The sequence below is a fragment of the Hermetia illucens genome, chromosome 6 (assembly GCF_905115235.1).
Source record: "Hermetia illucens chromosome 6, iHerIll2.2.curated.20191125, whole genome shotgun sequence".
Lineage (NCBI taxonomy): Eukaryota > Metazoa > Arthropoda > Insecta > Diptera > Stratiomyidae > Hermetia > Hermetia illucens.
The window spans coordinates 79,955,391-79,974,099 of NC_051854.1; the positions used below are offsets into that span (position 1 = coordinate 79,955,391).

Consider the following 18,709-nt stretch of genomic DNA (forward strand, 5'->3'; position numbering starts at 1 on the left):
CTCATATCATCATCAACGGCGCAACAACCGGTATCCAGTCTAGGCTTGCTTTAATAAGGAACTCCGCACATCTCGGTTTTGCACCGAGGCCCACCAATTCGATATCTTTAAAAGCTGTCTGGCGTCCTGACCTACGCCATCGTTCCATCTCAGACAGGGTCTGCCTCGTCTTCTTTTTCTACCACAGATATTGCCCTTATAGACTTTCCGGGCTGGATCATCCTTATCCATACGGGTTAAGTGACCCGCCCATTTCGTCGTTATGTAGGCTACGGAATCGTCCTACCTCATGTAGGGGGCCAAAAATTCATGGAGGATACTTTTTTTTGGAATGCGACTAAGAGTTTGCCATTTTTCTTGCGAAGAACCCAGATTATGAGGACTGTTCGTTGTCTTGTACAGTAAGAGCTTTGACCCTGTGGTGAGACGTTTCGAGCGGAACGATTTTTGTAAGCTGAAATAGGCTTTTTTGGCTACCAACAACCGTGCGCGGATTTCTTCATCATAGCTGTTATCGGTTGTAATTTTCGACCCTAGATAGGAGAAATTATCAACGGTCTCCAAGTTGTGTATGTGTGGTGGGGGAGTAGCTACAGCTTTTAAGCACTCAGGCCGTTTTGGTCTATTGTACTCGCCACCCACGTCTAACGGAATATTCTGGATTCGTTAACGTATCGCAGGATTTCCTTTAGTGGATGTGATGCTACCCGTCGCAATTAGAGAACATCGGCACCAAAGATCTGATGCCTGATGCGTCCATAGGCGGGGCATTCACATAGGAAATGCTCCATGAATTCCGTTTCCTCACTACAGGAGGGACACGTATCATCTTGAGTAATTCCTATTCTGAACATATGCCCAGCTAGTGAATTATGGCCTGTCAGAATGACCACAATACACCTGCAAGTCCTGTTTTTCGACGGGATAAAATTTGCGGTACGCATATTCGGTTCTGGCAGGAAAAGTTTGGTGTGTCGAACAGCATTTAGGCTCTGCCACCTGTCATTGTGGGAAGCTTGTTCCCAATTTTTGTTGCATGTGCAACAGACTTAGCCAATGCTACTGATACTCCAATTGCTGCTTCCGGTCCCGTCATAGGGGAGATTGACTTCTCTTTCGCTAAAGCATCCGAGATTTCACTTCCCTCTACGCCACAGTGGCCAGGTATCCAGAGTAGTTCCACCGTATTGAATCTAGAGATAGGTTTCTGTATTCCTGAACGATTTTCGAAATGATCAAAGGACTACCCAACGCCCTCAATGCAGCTTGACTATCACTGCAGATTGCGATGCGCCTGCCCTTCAACCGCTTGTCAATCACCCAGTTTGCCGCCATTAGCATCGCATAAACTTCCGCTTGAAAAACCGTTGCATATTGTCCCAAAGGAAAAGCCCACTTCTCATTTTTATTTGGGAGGTAGACTCCGGCTCCAAAACCCTCTTCTGTTTTTGAGCCATCGGTGTAGAAGACTTCCGTATATCCCGCCACGCATTCCTCTGGGACTTCCCAGTTCTCCCTACGCTTCCGGGTAACTTCATATCTTCTACCAAATAGATGTATGGGAACACGAAAATCGGAAGGCATTGTAAGAACTGGATTCATTCCTCCCAGTAACTCTGCCAATGCTCTGTGCCCCCCACATCCGTTGTTTCCCCATAGATCTAATCGAATTATTCTATGAACTGCTCTCATTGCAGTGCTTTGAATAAATATATCCAAATATATGCAAATTGTGTAGTGCATTCAGAGCTGCGCCGGATGTCGTGATACCCAGACACACAGTTCTTTACAGTGCGGCTAGTTTACAGTGAAAATGTTTTTGCCTCACCTTAACCCACCACACTACGGATGCATATACGAACATCGGCCTAATGATGGCAAGGTATATCCACATTACCACAAGAGGCCTGAGTTCCCATGTTGAGGCAAAAGTCCGTCTGCACAGCCCATAAGCTGTGAGAGCTCGTTTCATCTTTACCTCTACATGTTTGTTCCAAAGAAGTTTTTATCTAGAGTGACTCCCAGATATTTCACTTCTTCGGAGAGATGAAGGGTAGTACTCCTCGTCTCAGGAAGGCAAAGTCCATCCAGTTTTCTTCTTTTTGTGAATAATACCATTGTGGTTTTATTTAGATTAACTGAAAGACCATATCTGAGGCACCAACTGTCTATCAAATCAACGGCCTGTTGTATATTCCTACACACCGTTCTAAGACCCCGATCAGCAGCAAGCACAGCCACGTCATTAGTATAAGCTTGAGCCTGTATTAGCAAATTTTGCAGTTCGCATAGTAGGGAATCGATCAACATACTCCACAAAAGTAGCGAAAGCACACCTCCTTGGGGGCCGCCCTTCGTTGCTTCAGCAGTCATTAAGTGGGTGCGACCTAAGTGCGTTTCCACGAATGTTACGCTCCAACAGTCTCTCCAAGCCTTTCAGCAGGAATGAAGTCAAGCTGATCTGTCTGAAGTTCTTTGGGTTAGAATAGTCATCTTTATGAAGATTACCTTAACCTTTTGCCAAGAGGAAGGTACGTAGCCCAGAGCAAGACATCCTCGAAAAATATTTCTTAGAGTTTGAGCACATTCAGACTCTTATGGCCCAGTTCGAATACCAAGTTGAAATCCTCCACGTTTGTAGATTTGTCCTTCCTGGCATTCATGAACTATACCCCCAAGTGTCCAAAGTTCGCGTGCGGGTTCTGTTCACCCAGCATGCGGATGATGTCCTCTGCCTTCTTTCGAGGGCCCGGTAACCAACGTCCGACATGTTCTGTCCTACGTAACTCAGTGTTCACAATAGTGAACTTGGGCCGACCCCCAGAACTCAAAGCCGGGATTACCTGCTGGAGCCACTTTAAGGCAGCGTCGTCAGTGCACTCCAAATTAAGAAGCACATCGCGAAAACCTTGATTGGTAAATTCCCGGAGGATGGTAAATTATCCCTCTAACACTTTGCAATCCTTGGAGAAAACTTCCACGGCAGCAGTCAGAACAGAGACTGCAGCTTGCGCATACGTCCCCTTCCTTCCCGCCTTCGTGTCCGTATTCCAGCTTCATTGAGATCTCTCTCGCTGATTTGATCACCTCCCGGGATACCGGTCCAAATCCTCGTGGGACGTGTGGATTTAAACCCTGGTCCGGAGCACAATAAAGCGTTGGCCAGAGCAGATGTGTTGGTCTTACGCTTCTTGCGCGCATTACCGCTGCCAGAAGAGTCTGGTGTGTCCAGTTTGGATCTCACCGGGGTTTCCAGCTTATTCCCACCTTCCGCCGGAGATTCCGCCTTCTTGCGTCCGATTTGTCTGTACTTTATTGGACCTATTGGTACAGTCACGTCCATGTCCTCATTCCCAAGATGCTTTATCTTACTTCGCAGTGCTCTCTTCTGCTTCCGGCTTGAAGCCTTTCCAGGTTCACGGTGTCCGGGCCGCTTGGACCCATTTCCACATAATGGCGTTAAAACAGTAACGTCCACGTTACCAGCTTCTCGTTCTTCCGCTCTTCCCGGTAAGGATAAAGGAGAAGGTTCTGACAGGCAGGATTCAGCCTGAGTCCCCCCTCCTTAGTAGCCGAACTCCCTTTTGCCGAGTCTTCCGTTTGCGGGTAGATTTGGGCTGTAGTACCGCGGACGGGCCGGCCGTAGTCTGATTTCCAGTTTCTCCCAAATTGAGAGTTACTGTACTTTCCTTTCTGGCTAACTTCGCCGTAGGCACTCAATGCAAGCTTTCCACAGAGTCGGAATTTTTGTTTCCATATTCATATTTTGGGACACCCTTAGTGTAGTAGTAAATTACTACACTCTCCCCCATCACGCCAAGGTGGTGTCCGAGGGGGAGTCTGTGTGGCCGGAGCTGTTTTCTTGAGGGTTTCATTTTCCTGTTATAGTTCTTCAATTTTCGAACGAAGCTGTAGTGTAAGTTTCTCTATCTTTTTGAGCTACATCATTTGTAGGTCTTATAGTTTCAGGTTTTCATTCCTTTAATGTTAGTTATATTTTTGTTTTTTTTTTTTGTTATTTGGGTTAAGTTTTTGATCGACGGTGGTGATCTTGTAGCCCTCGAACTCCTACTAAAAGGGTCTATCAAATGCAATTAAAGGTCCTCCACCGAAACCGTAGGACCGACCTCCTGAGAGGGTGGATTTTCCAGTACAACTGATCTGCCGCATGGGGCATATACTGCATTGTTTTATTCCATTGCATGTAGGCGGGTGCAAGTTATACATTTTCCCAGGTTCAGCGATCTCTGTATTAGAGCGTGCGCTGGGACGTCGCTCACGTTTGTTCACCACTCGACGGTTGTCTAATGATTATCGAGGGCTACCACTGGGAGGTGTGAGTCGTCGTGATCCAGCCATGGACATCACGGGCGTTTGACGAGTTAAAAGCGATTTTATCATGAATAATATTCCCAATATACAATACTACGAAACGCCGACTTTACTTTTCGAAGTTCGATAGTTTTGTTGTATCTTTCGCGAAATATACGATATATATTGTTTGTCCTCTAACCCATAGATTTGTAGATTTAATTTCTTTTTATGTCCATACAACAAACAGCTTGATTGTATGTGTACAATGTGGTAATGTTATTTTTAGGGATCGTTTATCAGTTCGTCTTGTACATATAAGTTGACCTTTTTGGTCATGAGATATGGCTCAATTGATTTATGTCCGTGGATGTCAGATGCATTTTAATATCCACCGATGTATTGCGCTTTGTTTGATGAACTACGGACCCCTTGGGCCGTAACTTTGAATTCATAATACCCTCAATCGTACCGCGATCTAAATTAGAGAAAACAATTGGTGGAATTTTCACTTTTACTGGTGAACCAGAGGGTTGGTGGGTTGAACTGCAGATGGACCAGACTCATCTTCCGTCGCTAGTTTAACGCTGCGAACCGGTTTGCCTATTTGCCGGGCATTTTGATGTCACCCAGATAGAAGCCTTCCTAAGTAAACATAAGGATATTTCTTTCCCTGATTGTTTCCTATTAAATTTATACACTTTATAGTTTTATTAAGTTTCTTGCATTCTTTTCACCAATTCACTTTATTTTTATGCACGTTCATTTGATCAACCATCCTTTTCCGACTCTCTGACACACTTGGAGATCATCACAACCGCCGACAATTGAATGAGATTCAATCAATTAGTTACTCAACATTGTAATTAAAGAAGCCTGGGAATGTGGAAGAATTTAAACTTTTATTCTTAATTTTGTTTCCTACGGCTAACATATTTGCTTTTATTACAAAAAAAAATGTTAAAATTATTATTACAATTTAGAGGAATGTTTTCAACATTAGCTATCAAAGCTAAAATATCAATAACTATTGTGCCCTTCATTCAAACATTGTTCGAAAAATATAATCAGTCGCATCGTAGCTGCCTTCCGAATTTCCAGCCGCCTGTACGTTTGTATTGTGCGTAAGTTCCTTATGTTCCAATAAATTGTCTCGAGAGTAAAACAAACTGTCGCACTCATCACATTTATATTCAATATGACCGACCCTCTGCGAATGTATGTTGCTGATATGACTCTCTAAGTTAGATTCAATTTTAAATGAGTATGAACAGAATACGCATAGATAGGGGCGGGTATTCGTGTGGACGTTTGACATATGTGTGGCTAAACTATCTTGAGAACGAAGAGATTTCGAGCAAATTTCACAGTCGGTTGAGATATCTTCCGTCACAGCATTTGGGTGATGAGTACTCATATGTATGCCCATAACGGATTTGAATTTAAACGAGAACGGACAATGAGTGCATTTGAATTGCCGAAAGTTTGTGTGGCTACTTATGACGTGCGCTTCGAGAGTATGTTTTTCAGCAAACTGTTGCGAGCAAATGGCGCATTTGAAGGAGCTCTGCATAGCATTGGTGACTCTTTGTTTGTTTACGCCGCTATGCTGGCGACGAACATGCTTGATCATTGTTGAATAAGCGTTGAAGCATTGACCACAAAATTTGCACTTTGGCGGGCCATCCGTATGATAGCTTAACATATGAAGCCGCAAGAGTTTGATATGTGCAAAACGAGCTGAACAAATCTCACATGCGTATGGTTTTTCCACGGCGTGGGCAACCTGTCGATGGTAACTGATCCCCGAGCGAGTTTTAAATGTTTTCGAGCACAATTTACAGTGGAAGATCTCCCGTCGTAATCCAGAGTGGGTGAGTTTCATATGAGCCCGCAGGTAGGTTCGCTTAATGAATCGTTTCCCACATGCGGGGCACATGTGTTTCTTAGGAAGGTGATCAATGCAATGCTTCCAAATGTCAGTGACTTGTAGACCCGATGCTAATATGGAATTGATTCAATGAACTCATTCTAAATAAAATGAAGTATTTGTAAACTTACCTGGATCACAAAGGTAGCAAACTTCACCTTTTGTGTGGATCTCCATTATGTGTGCCCTTAACGAATCCAATTTTGTAAATATCTCGGAGCATCCTGGACATTTTAATTCCTTTTCATTGGAGCTAGTTTCAAAATCTCTTAGTGTCGATGGATCGAATTTAGTTATAAATTTTCTAACGACTTTTTTCTTGTTATTGACAACTTTCTTCGTCTTTTCACTATTGACAGATTCGAGTTCAGCGGACATTACCTCTGTATTCGTTTCGCTGTTGCCTGAAAGTTCCGCGAGATCATCATTGGTCATTTTTTCGATCATCTCTTCATCCATATCATATCCTGCCTCGTAAGATTCAATAAGTGGAACATCGTCATCGTAGCTAGTATTTTCATTCGGACCTTCATCGTCTTCCTCTTCATCATCATCTAAGATATCGATGATTTCGTCTTTAATAAAACTTGTATTTGGTTTCATGTCAACATTGGAACTATCTGCCGTGCCTTCTGTTAAGCGGACCAGGAGAAGTTTCGCTTCTTTCAACTTCAAAAGTGTCGTTTCGGACTTCTGGCATTTCAGTTTGAATGTTTGCAATCGCTGAAGTTCTCCTATACAAAATGTGCATATTTGCAAGGGTAAGCCGTCATCGGATGATATCTGGAGAAGTTGGAATGATCAATTTAGAAATTCTTGGAAAATTAATACTAATTATAAGATAAATTTTCTATTGAATCAAATAACGTTTTTATCCTGGTAGAACAACAAGGCGGACGTCAATTCATAACATAAAGCGATCGTACATGGGAAGATATCCTCTTATCGGAAATTCTGCTCTTTGAATCGAAAGAAAAAATCTTCAGTGTATTTAACCAACCTAATAATAAAGAAATCATATTAGAGCGTTCGTAAGAGTTCCCAGTAAATTTAAAGCCCTTCGCTGATATTGCAATTGCAAGCGAACCCTTTTGAGACGAAAGGTCTGACAATTTGAATATAATACATTTCGAATTTAATTTTTTTGAAGAATTGCGGGATCTTAAGTCCGCGTCCACTTGATTTCGGACCGGACCAAATGGGGAGCAACTTATTCCCTCTTTTTTTGGTCAACGGACCCTTCGTTTAGGGCTTGCACCAAAAGTTTCAAAATGTTAGGCGATGACGGCTTTAAGGTTTCTTACCAAGGCAAAGGCAAATCTTCAGACACTGTCTCACCTCTGCGCTGGGAGCACCGTGACCGAAGCGGTCGCAGATGTTAAGTGCTCCTTTATATAATTCGCAGAACACAACACGACTACGAACTATATTGAGCCTAAATCCGCCCATACTTTGGACCAAAGCTTGTTCGCCAAGCTTAGTCATGTTGTGTTCTGCGAACTATTTGTTATTTTATATTAACTTTATTTGAACACATATCGATGTGGAGAGTGTTTCGGAGCCTAGGCCCCATATAGTGACTTGATTTTTTCAGATTTTTCGGTTGTGTAGTTTCTGAGAATGGATCCGTTAAAGAAATGATCACTTTCGACCCCCCGCACTCACCCCCTTTCCAACAAATGTCAAAGCTAATACCAGCTTCGGAAATTACTAACCGATACCTTTCATTTGGTACCCCACATGACTATATTCGATGAAAAAAAATTTACACCCCCCTTTCGCATGTATGGGGACCCCCCCCCCCTAAAGTCAATGTAGAGTTATGTAACTCACTGTATGCGCGAGCGTTCACAGTTCCCACGTTTCCGCCAAATTTGGTTTGAATCGCTGCAACCATCTCCGAGAAAAATGGGTGTGACGGGCAGACAGATTGTAAAATTGATGAGCTTTTATTTGCTGCTGCTGGAGTACCTCTTGATCAAATTCGATGGGTGTCGAATTCGCCTTTTTTGGCCAACTATCTCCTTTTAGCCCATTATTCTTTGCCTTTGCAATTGGTGTTCTTGGTAGAGTGGTGCTTTGTTTGGACACCTCCTTCTCCAAATCTAAAACACTTGTAGTATAAGATGCCGCAGTGGCCAATTTGTCCACCACCGAGGCACTGCGGTCGAGGGATATCGACGGCTAAGAGCCCGCTTGCTCAATCTCACAAGCCGCCGGTACTGGGGTTCCGAGTTTACTCCTAGAAGGAGTAATTTTACGATCTCCTCCGATACCAAAGCCAGCAAAAGAGAAAGCTCATGGGAGCTCAGCAATTGAAAAAGGTGAAGGAGTCAGCAAAAGGAGTAATCTGGCCAAGACTCACTGAGAACAGAGCCCTGACCCAGAAGATCTACCTTTTATGCAGCTTGGGACTAAAGGATTGAGCTGTCCGAATTCATCAAGGACAAGCACAACGTGCACCAATTCATTAAGAACATGGTGCTTTACAATAGGTGGCAGGAAAAAGAAAGAAAGCATAAGGAAAAGCCGGACATCCCAGCCCCAACAATGTTACAGGCGACCCAAGTGACACCAAAGCAGAAAGCCATCGACCTTCGATCAAGTAAGAACGTAGGAGACAAAGAGGAGGAAGCTTTGAGGAATTAACAGGCATCAACAAAGAAAAAAAAAGTGCCCAACGTAGGAATGCCGGCTAGCGAAGCGAAACTGAAGGATGAAGGAAAATAAGAACGGTGGTTGGACTAAGGTCGTGAACAAAAAAAAAAACAAAAACCCAAAGGTGCGAATTTGCTCGGAGGCAATTGTAATCTCCAACAGAGGACAGCTAACGTATGCGGAGATACTAAAGAAGGTGAAATCTGACCCCAACCTAAAAGACCTAGGCGAAAATGTCAGCAAAATCCGGAGGACCCAGAAAGGGATCTCATATTTGTGCTGAAAAAATCCAGCGTGGGGAAAACTGACGACTTTCGTAACCAAGTTATAAAATCACTTGGGGAGAATGTCGCAGTTCGTTCCCAAAAACATAAGATCTATATACAGGGCAAGGATCTCGATGAGGTAACATCCAGAGGGAGATCTGCACTGCCTTGAAGCAATAATTTAAGTTAGAGGAATTCAGCGAAGAATCTATCGTGAGCCTAAAAAAAGTTTATGGCGGTACTCAAACGGCCACAAAGCGACTGCCAGTGGAGTCAGCACAGCAGTTGTTGGGCGTGGGGAAGTTCGGATTGGATGGGTTATTTGCGACTAAGGGAACAGACCTCTTTGAAGAGGTGCTTCAAATGCTTAATGTTTGGACACTTCGCGAAGGCGTGCACGGTCCGATCGATGCCGAGATGTGAGGAGAAAGGACATATTGCCAAGGAGTGCAATAGAGACCCCAAATGCATTTTGTGCGAAGGAAAGGAGGGACGAGATAACCGGCATATTGCCGGAAGTGGTAAATACTTGGAATTTAGGAAGGCGTTAACTCCAGTGAAAAAATGAGGTTAATACAAATAAATCTCAATCATTGCAGGGTCGCACTTGCGCAGACCTCTTACGAACAAACGATGGAGAGAAAGAGAGATCATTAGTGAGCCGTACAGAAATCTTGACGGCGGTGAATGGGTTACAAATTCAACTGGTGGGGCGGCAATATGAGCGTTCGGTCGTCAAGCCATACAATATACAGGGTGCGGCAACATAACTTCCTTTTTTAAAATGCACGCCACTCAGTTAATTGATGTCATAGCGGAGCGCTAGTGGTCTCGTTCAAGAGTCAGTCAAGAGTTCAGTCGCCATCATGCGTTGGAATAGTGAGGAGCGTGCCTTTGCCGTTGAGGTTTACTTTTCAAGCGGATGTTCGGTTATTGCAACACAGCGTGCATTTCGGAATCGCTTTAATTTAGCCCCGTTGACTCCCGTCCCAGACCGCAAATCAATTGTTAAATGGGTCACTACATTCAGACAAACTGCAAGTGCGACAAAAGGAAGAACTGGAACGGCGTTCTGCGCGCAAACACGCATCTGCCCTTGGACTATCCGATCGTTCTATGACAAGAATTCTTCGTGATGATCTTCATTTTCATCCCTATAAGATGGCGATAGTGCAGGAACTTTCAGAACGTGACTTCAATTCTCGGATGAACGCGTGTGAGCTTCTTCTTGATGTCGTTCCCGAGGATGCTATTGTTTTTTTAGCGATGAAGCCCATTTTCATTTGTGTGGGTCGGTTAACAAACAAAACATGCGCTACTGGGCTGACAACAACCCTCGAGAATTGCATCAAAAGCCTTTGCATTCACCCAAAGTCACAGTGTGGTGTGCAATTTCCTCAGCTGGAATTATTGGTCCCTGGTTTTTTGAGGAAAATGAGGTTACAGTGACAGTGAATTCGGACCGGTATGTAAACATGCTACAGAATTTTTTTTTCCCACGGCTAGAAAATTTGGATTTGGGAGACACTTGGTTCCAACAAGACGGTGCAACAGCACACACTTCAAGAGCATCGATGGCTGTTTTGAGGGAACACATTCCAGAGCGCCTTATCTCAATTAGAGACGATTTGGAATGGCCGGCATGCTCTCCCGATCTGTCCCCTTGTGATTTTTTTCTATGGGGTTTTTTGAAATCCCGTGTTTATGTGAACCGTCCAAGAACCCTACAAGATTTGAAGACCAACATCCAAGAAGAAATTGCCAACATAACACCTGCTATGCTAACAAGAGTCATGACAAACGCCAGAAATCGGTTTACGCAATGTATGGAGAATGGGGGACGTCACCTAACAGATTTGATCTTCAAAACAATGTAAATAAAAACTTTAGACATGTACCTACATTATAAAAAATAAATAAATATTTTTCGATGCATACAATAGTTTTTATTGAGTTTTGAAAAAAGGAAGTTATGCTACCGCACCCTGTAGTATGGGTCAAGCGGCTAGCGGCTTTGTGTGGGCCAAAATAAGCGGTATATTCGATACAGCTGTTGAGTTTCAAGACCTGTTAGACGATCTTTTTCACGACACAAGGGGATGAGGTCCAAAGGTGATAGCCGGTGGCTTTAATGCGTGGGCTATCGATTGGGGCAGCAAAGAAACTAATGCAAAGGGGCGGTGTATATTAGAAGCATTCGGCCAGATGGATGTAGTTCTGGCCAACAGAAGCGATGTAAACACTTATCGGAAGGGGTTAACTGGTTCAATTGTAGATCTGACTTTTGTCAGCCCTGCGCTAGCACGTGACATGCCCTGGCAAGTTAGCTAGGACTTCACGTACAATGACCACCAGGCAATCACATTTGAACTAAGGCCGCACCAATGATAACGTTCTTCAGATGGTTGTGAAGATCATTTGTTGATGCTTCATCTCTAGGATCTCTGTTGACTGCGGTTATTGCGGCATTCATTTCCCTCTTATAGGTGTTGCGGAGGGCTGTGTTGTGAATGACTTCAATGTTAACTCCCACCTGGTTGTCAAAGGGGATTCTGGGTGGTGTTGTTATTCGAGCTCGGAGCACTATGCCAACGAGACAGTGGTCCGAGTCTATATTGGCCTCCGTATATGGTCTGACATTCATCAAGGCTGGGAGGTGGCGGCATTCAATCAGCACGTTGGTTGAAAGTGATCCCGTCTGGAGAGGCCAACGTATGTTTGTGGACTGCTTTCCGCGCAAACCCGGTACTTCAAACAACAATTTCATCCAATACTAATAATAATAATCGTTGGCGCAACAATCCATATTGGATCCGGGCCTTGCAATGCGTTAGAGCACTTCATTCAAGACCGTTACGGTACACTACAGTACACTGTAGGAGATAATGTGGTCAGCATTGCGCTCTCCCGAGATTATTACCCTGATTTGACTCAGGTACTCATTCACAGCTGGGTCAACTGGTATCCGACATGCAGCCACGATAACAGATCTCCCTACCACCAGGGAGATTTGAACCGCCGCCTTCCGCTACGACAGCCCAGCACTCTAACCACTTGCGTCATCCGGACATGCGATACTGATATCATATCTGGGACAGGCTTCGAGGATCTGCTCAACTGCCTCGTAGAAGGTATCCTTCTCCGATTCTGCAGTCCCCTCTGTAGGGGCGTGAACGTTAATGAGGCTTATATTTCTAATCTGTTTGTTTGGGATGCCTGCGTATAATTGCTCGTATCCTTTTCCATCATATCGGAAGTCTCCGTTGGTGCACAGAATTGTACAGTTGTGATGCTCCTTAATCTGGTCCGGAGTCTTGAAGTTAGAACTCTGTCAAAAACCAGCAGAAACACTACAAGAGAGCACGGCTTGCAGCAGCTGTCAGAAGCAATCCGATAAGCGTTTGCTACCACTTGGCTTTCCAGGGTACAAAGGCACATTACCGCAAGAGGGAGGGGAGTACTCTCCAGAGTCCCACCATCTTACTTCGCTTAGGACCAGACTGTCCGACTTATATCGTTGGGATTTCCACTCAAGTTGTTATCTCTTTTAGTGACCTTTCACGATAAGTAGGGAAGATTTTGAGTGTATTCTTAAGCCCCAGCTCGCAGGGCTAGATGATCACAAATCCCGAATTTAATAACCGAAACAACAGACACCCCATCCCAGAGCAAGTCCTTCATTGAGAATGATTTTTACCGGTCCCGCTTTTCCTGAATAGTTTGTTATCTTTTCCCTCGAATTAACGACTCCAAGGGGTTCGTTACCGTGGTGGAGATTTTTAATTTAACATATTTCTGTGATGAATTCAAAACCAGCTCAAATCCGTAAAAATAAAACTTTTTTGACCTTTAAAAGGGACAGGGGATGAGGTTGAGAAAAATCTCGGATGATCAAGAGTGAGTTGCGGCTTGATTTGTATCGGTCGTACAAACTGCACTTGAAAGCTAACTAGATTATCGCCGTTGGCAATATTTACTGCTGAATCGAAGCCGCGCATTCCAGACTATGCAAAGGCACATACTTTTGTGTCAACTTCCCACTAATTACCAGACCTTATTATCGCCACCGTCGTGATTGACACAACCGGCTAAAATCTGAGGATAAGTACCATTCACAACTAATTCCTATCCACACACTTGTCTGTAGTACGCATTCAAAGGAAAATTCCATAATTCATTCCAAATTTGACATTGTCAATGAACGCCTACCTCGATTCCGCTGAGGCTCCTAAGCAAGTCCACAAGTGTTCCGCTCTCCGATGAAATCACACTCGGTTTGCCCTCCTCAAACAGGGGAACCAGAGGGTTTTCCGTTTCCAGACATGTTCGGCATAAGTCCTCCGTATCCATTATTGTTCAAAGTGCATTACCGGAAGCCACAAACAAATTTATTATCTACGAACCGCCAATGTTTACCAACAAAGTTTCCTCCGAATGCAACGTGCATTGCAACATAAACCTGTCATTGTACTGACTGTCCAAAGTAGTTCCCACTTGTGTTGATAGGCGGCTCTTCTCCGGGGGAAATGTTATTGGATTCTAGTATACTATTAGTAGTAGGCAGCTGAATTATGAATTTTAAGCACAACTACATCTTTTTAGTCTGAAATACAATTACTACTTAATTTGTAAGCCGCAATAGGAGTTTTGCTTCTATTTTTTTTTATAAAAGTTACATATAATTTGAAGTTTGTCTATAAATCAAAGCACCCTTTTGCCAACCCTATACAACCGATTGACGTTTCAAATCCCAGATGTTGCAACCCATCATACGGTCCTTGGTGGTATCGCAGAGGGCATCGGGATTCCTCAGATTTTCCTTTAGACGCACTTCAAATTATTGTAAAACCATGCCGAAATCCGCTCTAATCATCTTGGCTCCAGGTGCCGAAGAAATGGAATTCGTCATCTCCGCGGATGTTCTTCGCCGAACTGGGGTAAATTCCTCCTAACCGTGTCGACATTACGCCGGTATCAGCTTTGATTTCAATAATTTATAGATCACCGTCACTGTCGGAGGGTTGGAAGGTACTGCCGATGTGAAATGCTCTAGGGACGTTGTTATTAAGCCAGATGTAGCCCTGGCAGACGCTGCAAAGGTATATAAAGTTAAGATTTTTGAGGAGATGATATGGGTGTTATGCTTTCCTCTGTTCAGGAGAAGTTTGACATCGTGATCATGCCCGGCGGGCTTGGCGGATCTAAAGCGATGGCCGAATCGAAACTTGTGGGCGAAATCCTAAAGAAGCAGGCGGATGAGGGAAGATATATTGGGGCGATTTGTGCGGCTCCAATTGCCTTGGCTGCTCATGGCATTTTTCCAGGGAAGACATTGACCTCGTACCCGTCGATGAAGGAAAAGCTGGTTGACGGTTACAAGTGAGTACAAACTGCATGATTTGTAAACAAATTATTGAAGGAATGTAGACAGACGAAAATGCGCAGTTCATAAGATTATAATATTTAAGAAATTGTAGATTGATACCAACAAAATCAAGAGTTTCTAAACGTGTCTATTTTGGTAGCCCACACACTCAATACGGTGATGACATAGCCATCTCTAAGGGTTTCGAGAATTCGAGCGATTGGATGTCCGGCTGGTGAACCTGAGCATTATACTAGCTGATCGGACGCACACGCACCACAGATAGGTCGGCCTGATGCCGGTAAGATGCCTTCTGGCAAGTTCTCGATGCAAACCTCTAACCTGCCTGCTGATGACTATATCCTCATTGCGGGCCACCTCAACGGTCGTGTGGGTGAAAAGAAAACACCCAGTGAGGGTGGCGAGCGTACAGTCAATTTTTTGGACACCCATGACCTTGTACTTATGAATACATGGTTCATCAAACGATTGTCTCATCTTTCTACATAGTGGGAACAGTAACACGCAAATCGACTATATCCTCATAAGACACCGACATTTTACCACCGTCACTGATTGCAAAGCCGTTCCCTATGAGACCATCGCACCTCAACATCGGCTGTTGATTGCTGTCTTGCGAACTAAGCCACCGATAAAACAGCGTGAGAAAGGCACTGACCCGCCGCGTATTAAATGGTGGCGATTTTGTGAGAAATGATTTGACTTCGCGAACACCAAGCAGCCTCGGCCAGGATGGATTCTACAACGACGAACCCGGAACAACGGATTAACGATTTGCGCATTTTCTCATGCAACGTGCGCTCCCTGTGCACACCGAATGCTGCTGAGGAGCTTGCCGATACCCTGCCTCAAGAGATGCGATGCACAGGGACCAGTTTTCTGGTGAAGAGCCGCTACACCATATATTATAGCGGCCATCCAGAACACCGTGTGCTCGAAATAGGTTTCTTAGTCCACCCAAAAATGGAACCTGCTGTTATTGGCTTTGAAAATACAAGGAAGAGGCAATGCATTTTGCGTTTGGAAGGAAAGTTTAGAAATATCAGTCTCACGTTCACATCCCTACAAAAGAGACTGCAGAGTCGGAGAAGGATACCTTCTACGAGGCTGTTGAGCAGAATGTAAGCTAGCAATGGAACGGAAGAATGCTGTATACCGAGTAATGTCGCATTCTCAAAGAACGCGGGCATGCGCAGAGACTTATCATAACCTCCGTCGAGCGGAGAAGCGACTTTACAGACGGAAAAAGGAAACCTGAAAGAATTAACAAGTCTGTGAATTAGAAAAGTACAGGAAGCAACCGCACCAGGCCCGAAGGCGGAAGTTTTCCCAACAAGTCAGCAGGATGAAGCCTTACACACCTCGATGTTCATCCTACCGAGACAAAGAGAGAAAACTGATTTCCGACAGAATGGGCATATTAGAGCGATGGTTTGAGTACTTTGATGAACTACTGAAAAACCAGAACACCGGCGAGTTGGAGGTCCCGCCAACTGAAGGTGACGTACAAATGATGCCACCACCAATCATAGAAGAAACAGTCCGTGCAATTCATCGGCTTAAAAACCATAAGTCGCCTGGAGCCGACGGAATTACAGCCGACTTGGTTAAATATGTAGGCGAACAAATACATCAAGTGGTTCATCAACTGATGCTCAAAGTATGAGACAACGAATCAATGCCTAACGACTGACAAAGACGCATTATCTGCCTCATACATAAAAAGGGAGATATCACACAATGCAGCAATTATATATATTCTCCGCTATCTTGCTAGGCCGGATAGCGTCATACGCCCAGAACATCATTGGGCCATACTAAAGAGGCTTCACTCCAGGCAAATCAGCAACAGATCAGATTTTCTCTCTGCGGCAAGCGATGGAAAACCTGTTGGAATATGGACATCAGTTGCACCATCTTTTCATCGACTTTAAAGCCGCCTATGACAGCATAGCCAGGGTAAAACTGTACGCGACCATGAGAGAATTCGGTATCCCAACGAAATTGATAAGACTGGCTAGGCTGACCCTGACCAATGTGCGAGGCCAGATAAAAGCAGTAGGATCACTCTCAAGACCATTCGACATCAACAACGGTCTACGACAAGGAGATGCCCTATCATGCGTCCTCTTTAACCTGGCCCTGGAGGAAGTGATCCGTGATGCTGAGGTAAATGCAAGAGGTACGATCCTCTTTAAATCCACCCAACTACTGACCTATGCTGACGACATCATGGGAAGAACGACCCGAGACGTGCAAACTGCTTTGATCCAAATCGAGCAGGCGGCAATTGGCGCGAGATCTTGGGCTGCACATCAATGAAGGCAAGACAAAATATATGGTGGCAACGTCAGCACCGAAAACCAACCAACCAATAACATCAACCCGTACTGGTCAAACGGGAAGATTAAAGATAGGAGGCCACAACTTTGAGACCGTTGATAATTTCTCCTATCTAGGGTCGAAAATCACAACCGATAACAACTATGACGATGAAATCCGTGCACGGTTGTTGGCTGCCAACAGAGCCTATTTCAACTTACAAAAACTGTTCCGCTCGAAACGTCTCACCATAGGCTCAAAGCTCTTACTGTACAAGACAATGACCTTGCCAGTCCTCATGTATTCCTCGGAGACTTGGGTTCTTAGCAAGAAGAATTGCGAACTCTTGGCGGCGTTCGAGAGAAGAATCCTCCGAAGAATTTTTGGCCCCCTACATGATAGCTACATAACGACGAAATCTATGAGCGTTACCATGACCGTCAGGTCGTGGATAAAATCCGGGTCAATAGGTTACGGTGAGCGGTTCACTTAATTCGTATAGATGAAGAAGCTCGGAAAGTCTATAAGGGCAATATCTATGGTAGAAAAAGAAGACGAGGCAGATCCTGCCTGAGATGGAGCGGTGGCGTAGGTCAGGACGCCAGACAACTTTTAGGGATATCGAATTGGTGGACCTCGGCACATAACCGGGATGTCTGGAGTTCCTTATTGAGGCAGGCCTAGACCGTTGCGCCGTTGATGATGATTCTGCTCTGTGAATCAATATGCAATTAGAGTTCTCTTTGTTCAATAAATAAAAGTCTCTTCAGGACTTCCAATAAAGCTTGCTTGCCATTTAGTTCTAGGACCCCCTTCTCATTCTGCCTAGTAGTCAACAATAGATGTGGCGTAATACCTCAACAGTAATATTTCCGCCTTCTAATTAACTTGTCCAGGGGTATCTTGCCCCTATACCTCGTTTAAGATAGGTTGTCCTGTTGACGGTGTATAGTGAAACCGCTTTCTTAGACTACATTTCTTTAGAAGCGATATAATGTCAAGGTTATAACTACTATAAACTAATATTTCCAATACTAATTCTATTCTTTCCCAGTACGCAATCATTAACTTAATTATTTCTATTCAGATACATCGATGATCACAAAGTTGTCCATGATGATAAACTGATCACCAGCCGCGGCCCGGGGACTGCTTTTGACTTCGCCTTAAAAATTGCCCAAGAACTAGTCGGTGGCGAGAAGGTTAAAGAAGTTGCCAAAGGAATGCTGCTTTCATGCTGAAATGTAACTATAGTGATAAGCGAATTACACAGATCTACATCTGCGACAATTCTATCGTAACGGCTCCAGTTATAAAACGGTATGCAGCTTTGCTTTTATGATTTCAAATTGGTTTAAAGAAATTAACAGGGATAAGCAGAAATAATAAATAATGAAAGATTGAAAAGAAATTTTGTTTGTGTTTTAGTTTTTACAACTGAGGATCAATAACTGGAGTAGATGAATTCAAGTTTATTATCCAGTTAACCTATAGCACATGACCTGAGACATATTTCACTGCAGTTGAGAAGTACGCGCTGATTTTTGATCTCATAAAAGCAATACAGAAGATATCGGATATTACGACGCATTCACATACATCATTCAATCCGCATAAACTCATTACAGACTGGTCCAGAATTTACTATAATCCTGTATGATTGAAAATTACTGAATAGCTTGCAGATTTTGCTGTACCATATTATGCCTAGGTAGAATCTCTTATTTACGGGGTTTTCCTATGTGACGCTGGATATTTCAATCTTTTCTAAGGTTTTGTGTGAAACAAACAAACGCTTCCGTAGCCTACATAACGACGAAATCTATGGGCGATACC

The 18,709-nt window shown here is 43.9% G+C and overlaps 2 protein-coding genes across 2 annotated transcripts; one reads left to right on the forward strand and one right to left on the reverse strand.

Annotated features, from left to right (window-relative positions):
* Positions 1 to 5,194: 5,194 nt before the first annotated feature.
* On the reverse strand, positions 5,195 to 13,649 carry LOC119659816 (zinc finger protein 568-like). Its single transcript, XM_038068099.1, has 3 exons — positions 13,375 to 13,649; positions 6,373 to 7,024; positions 5,195 to 6,312 (listed from the first exon to the last, which is right to left on the reverse strand). The coding sequence occupies exons 1-3, from the start codon at positions 13,513 to 13,515 to the stop codon at positions 5,351 to 5,353; spliced, it is 1,755 nt and encodes a 584-aa protein (XP_037924027.1). The 5' UTR covers positions 13,516 to 13,649; the 3' UTR covers positions 5,195 to 5,350.
* Positions 13,650 to 13,899: 250 nt separating this feature from the next.
* LOC119659817 (protein dj-1beta-like) lies at positions 13,900 to 18,284 on the forward strand. The gene is made up of 4 exons (XM_038068100.1): positions 13,900 to 14,102; positions 14,166 to 14,264; positions 14,324 to 14,544; positions 17,961 to 18,284. The coding sequence occupies exons 1-4, from the start codon at positions 13,920 to 13,922 to the stop codon at positions 18,112 to 18,114; spliced, it is 657 nt and encodes a 218-aa protein (XP_037924028.1). The 5' UTR covers positions 13,900 to 13,919; the 3' UTR covers positions 18,115 to 18,284.
* The last annotated feature ends 425 nt before the right edge of the window (positions 18,285 to 18,709 follow it).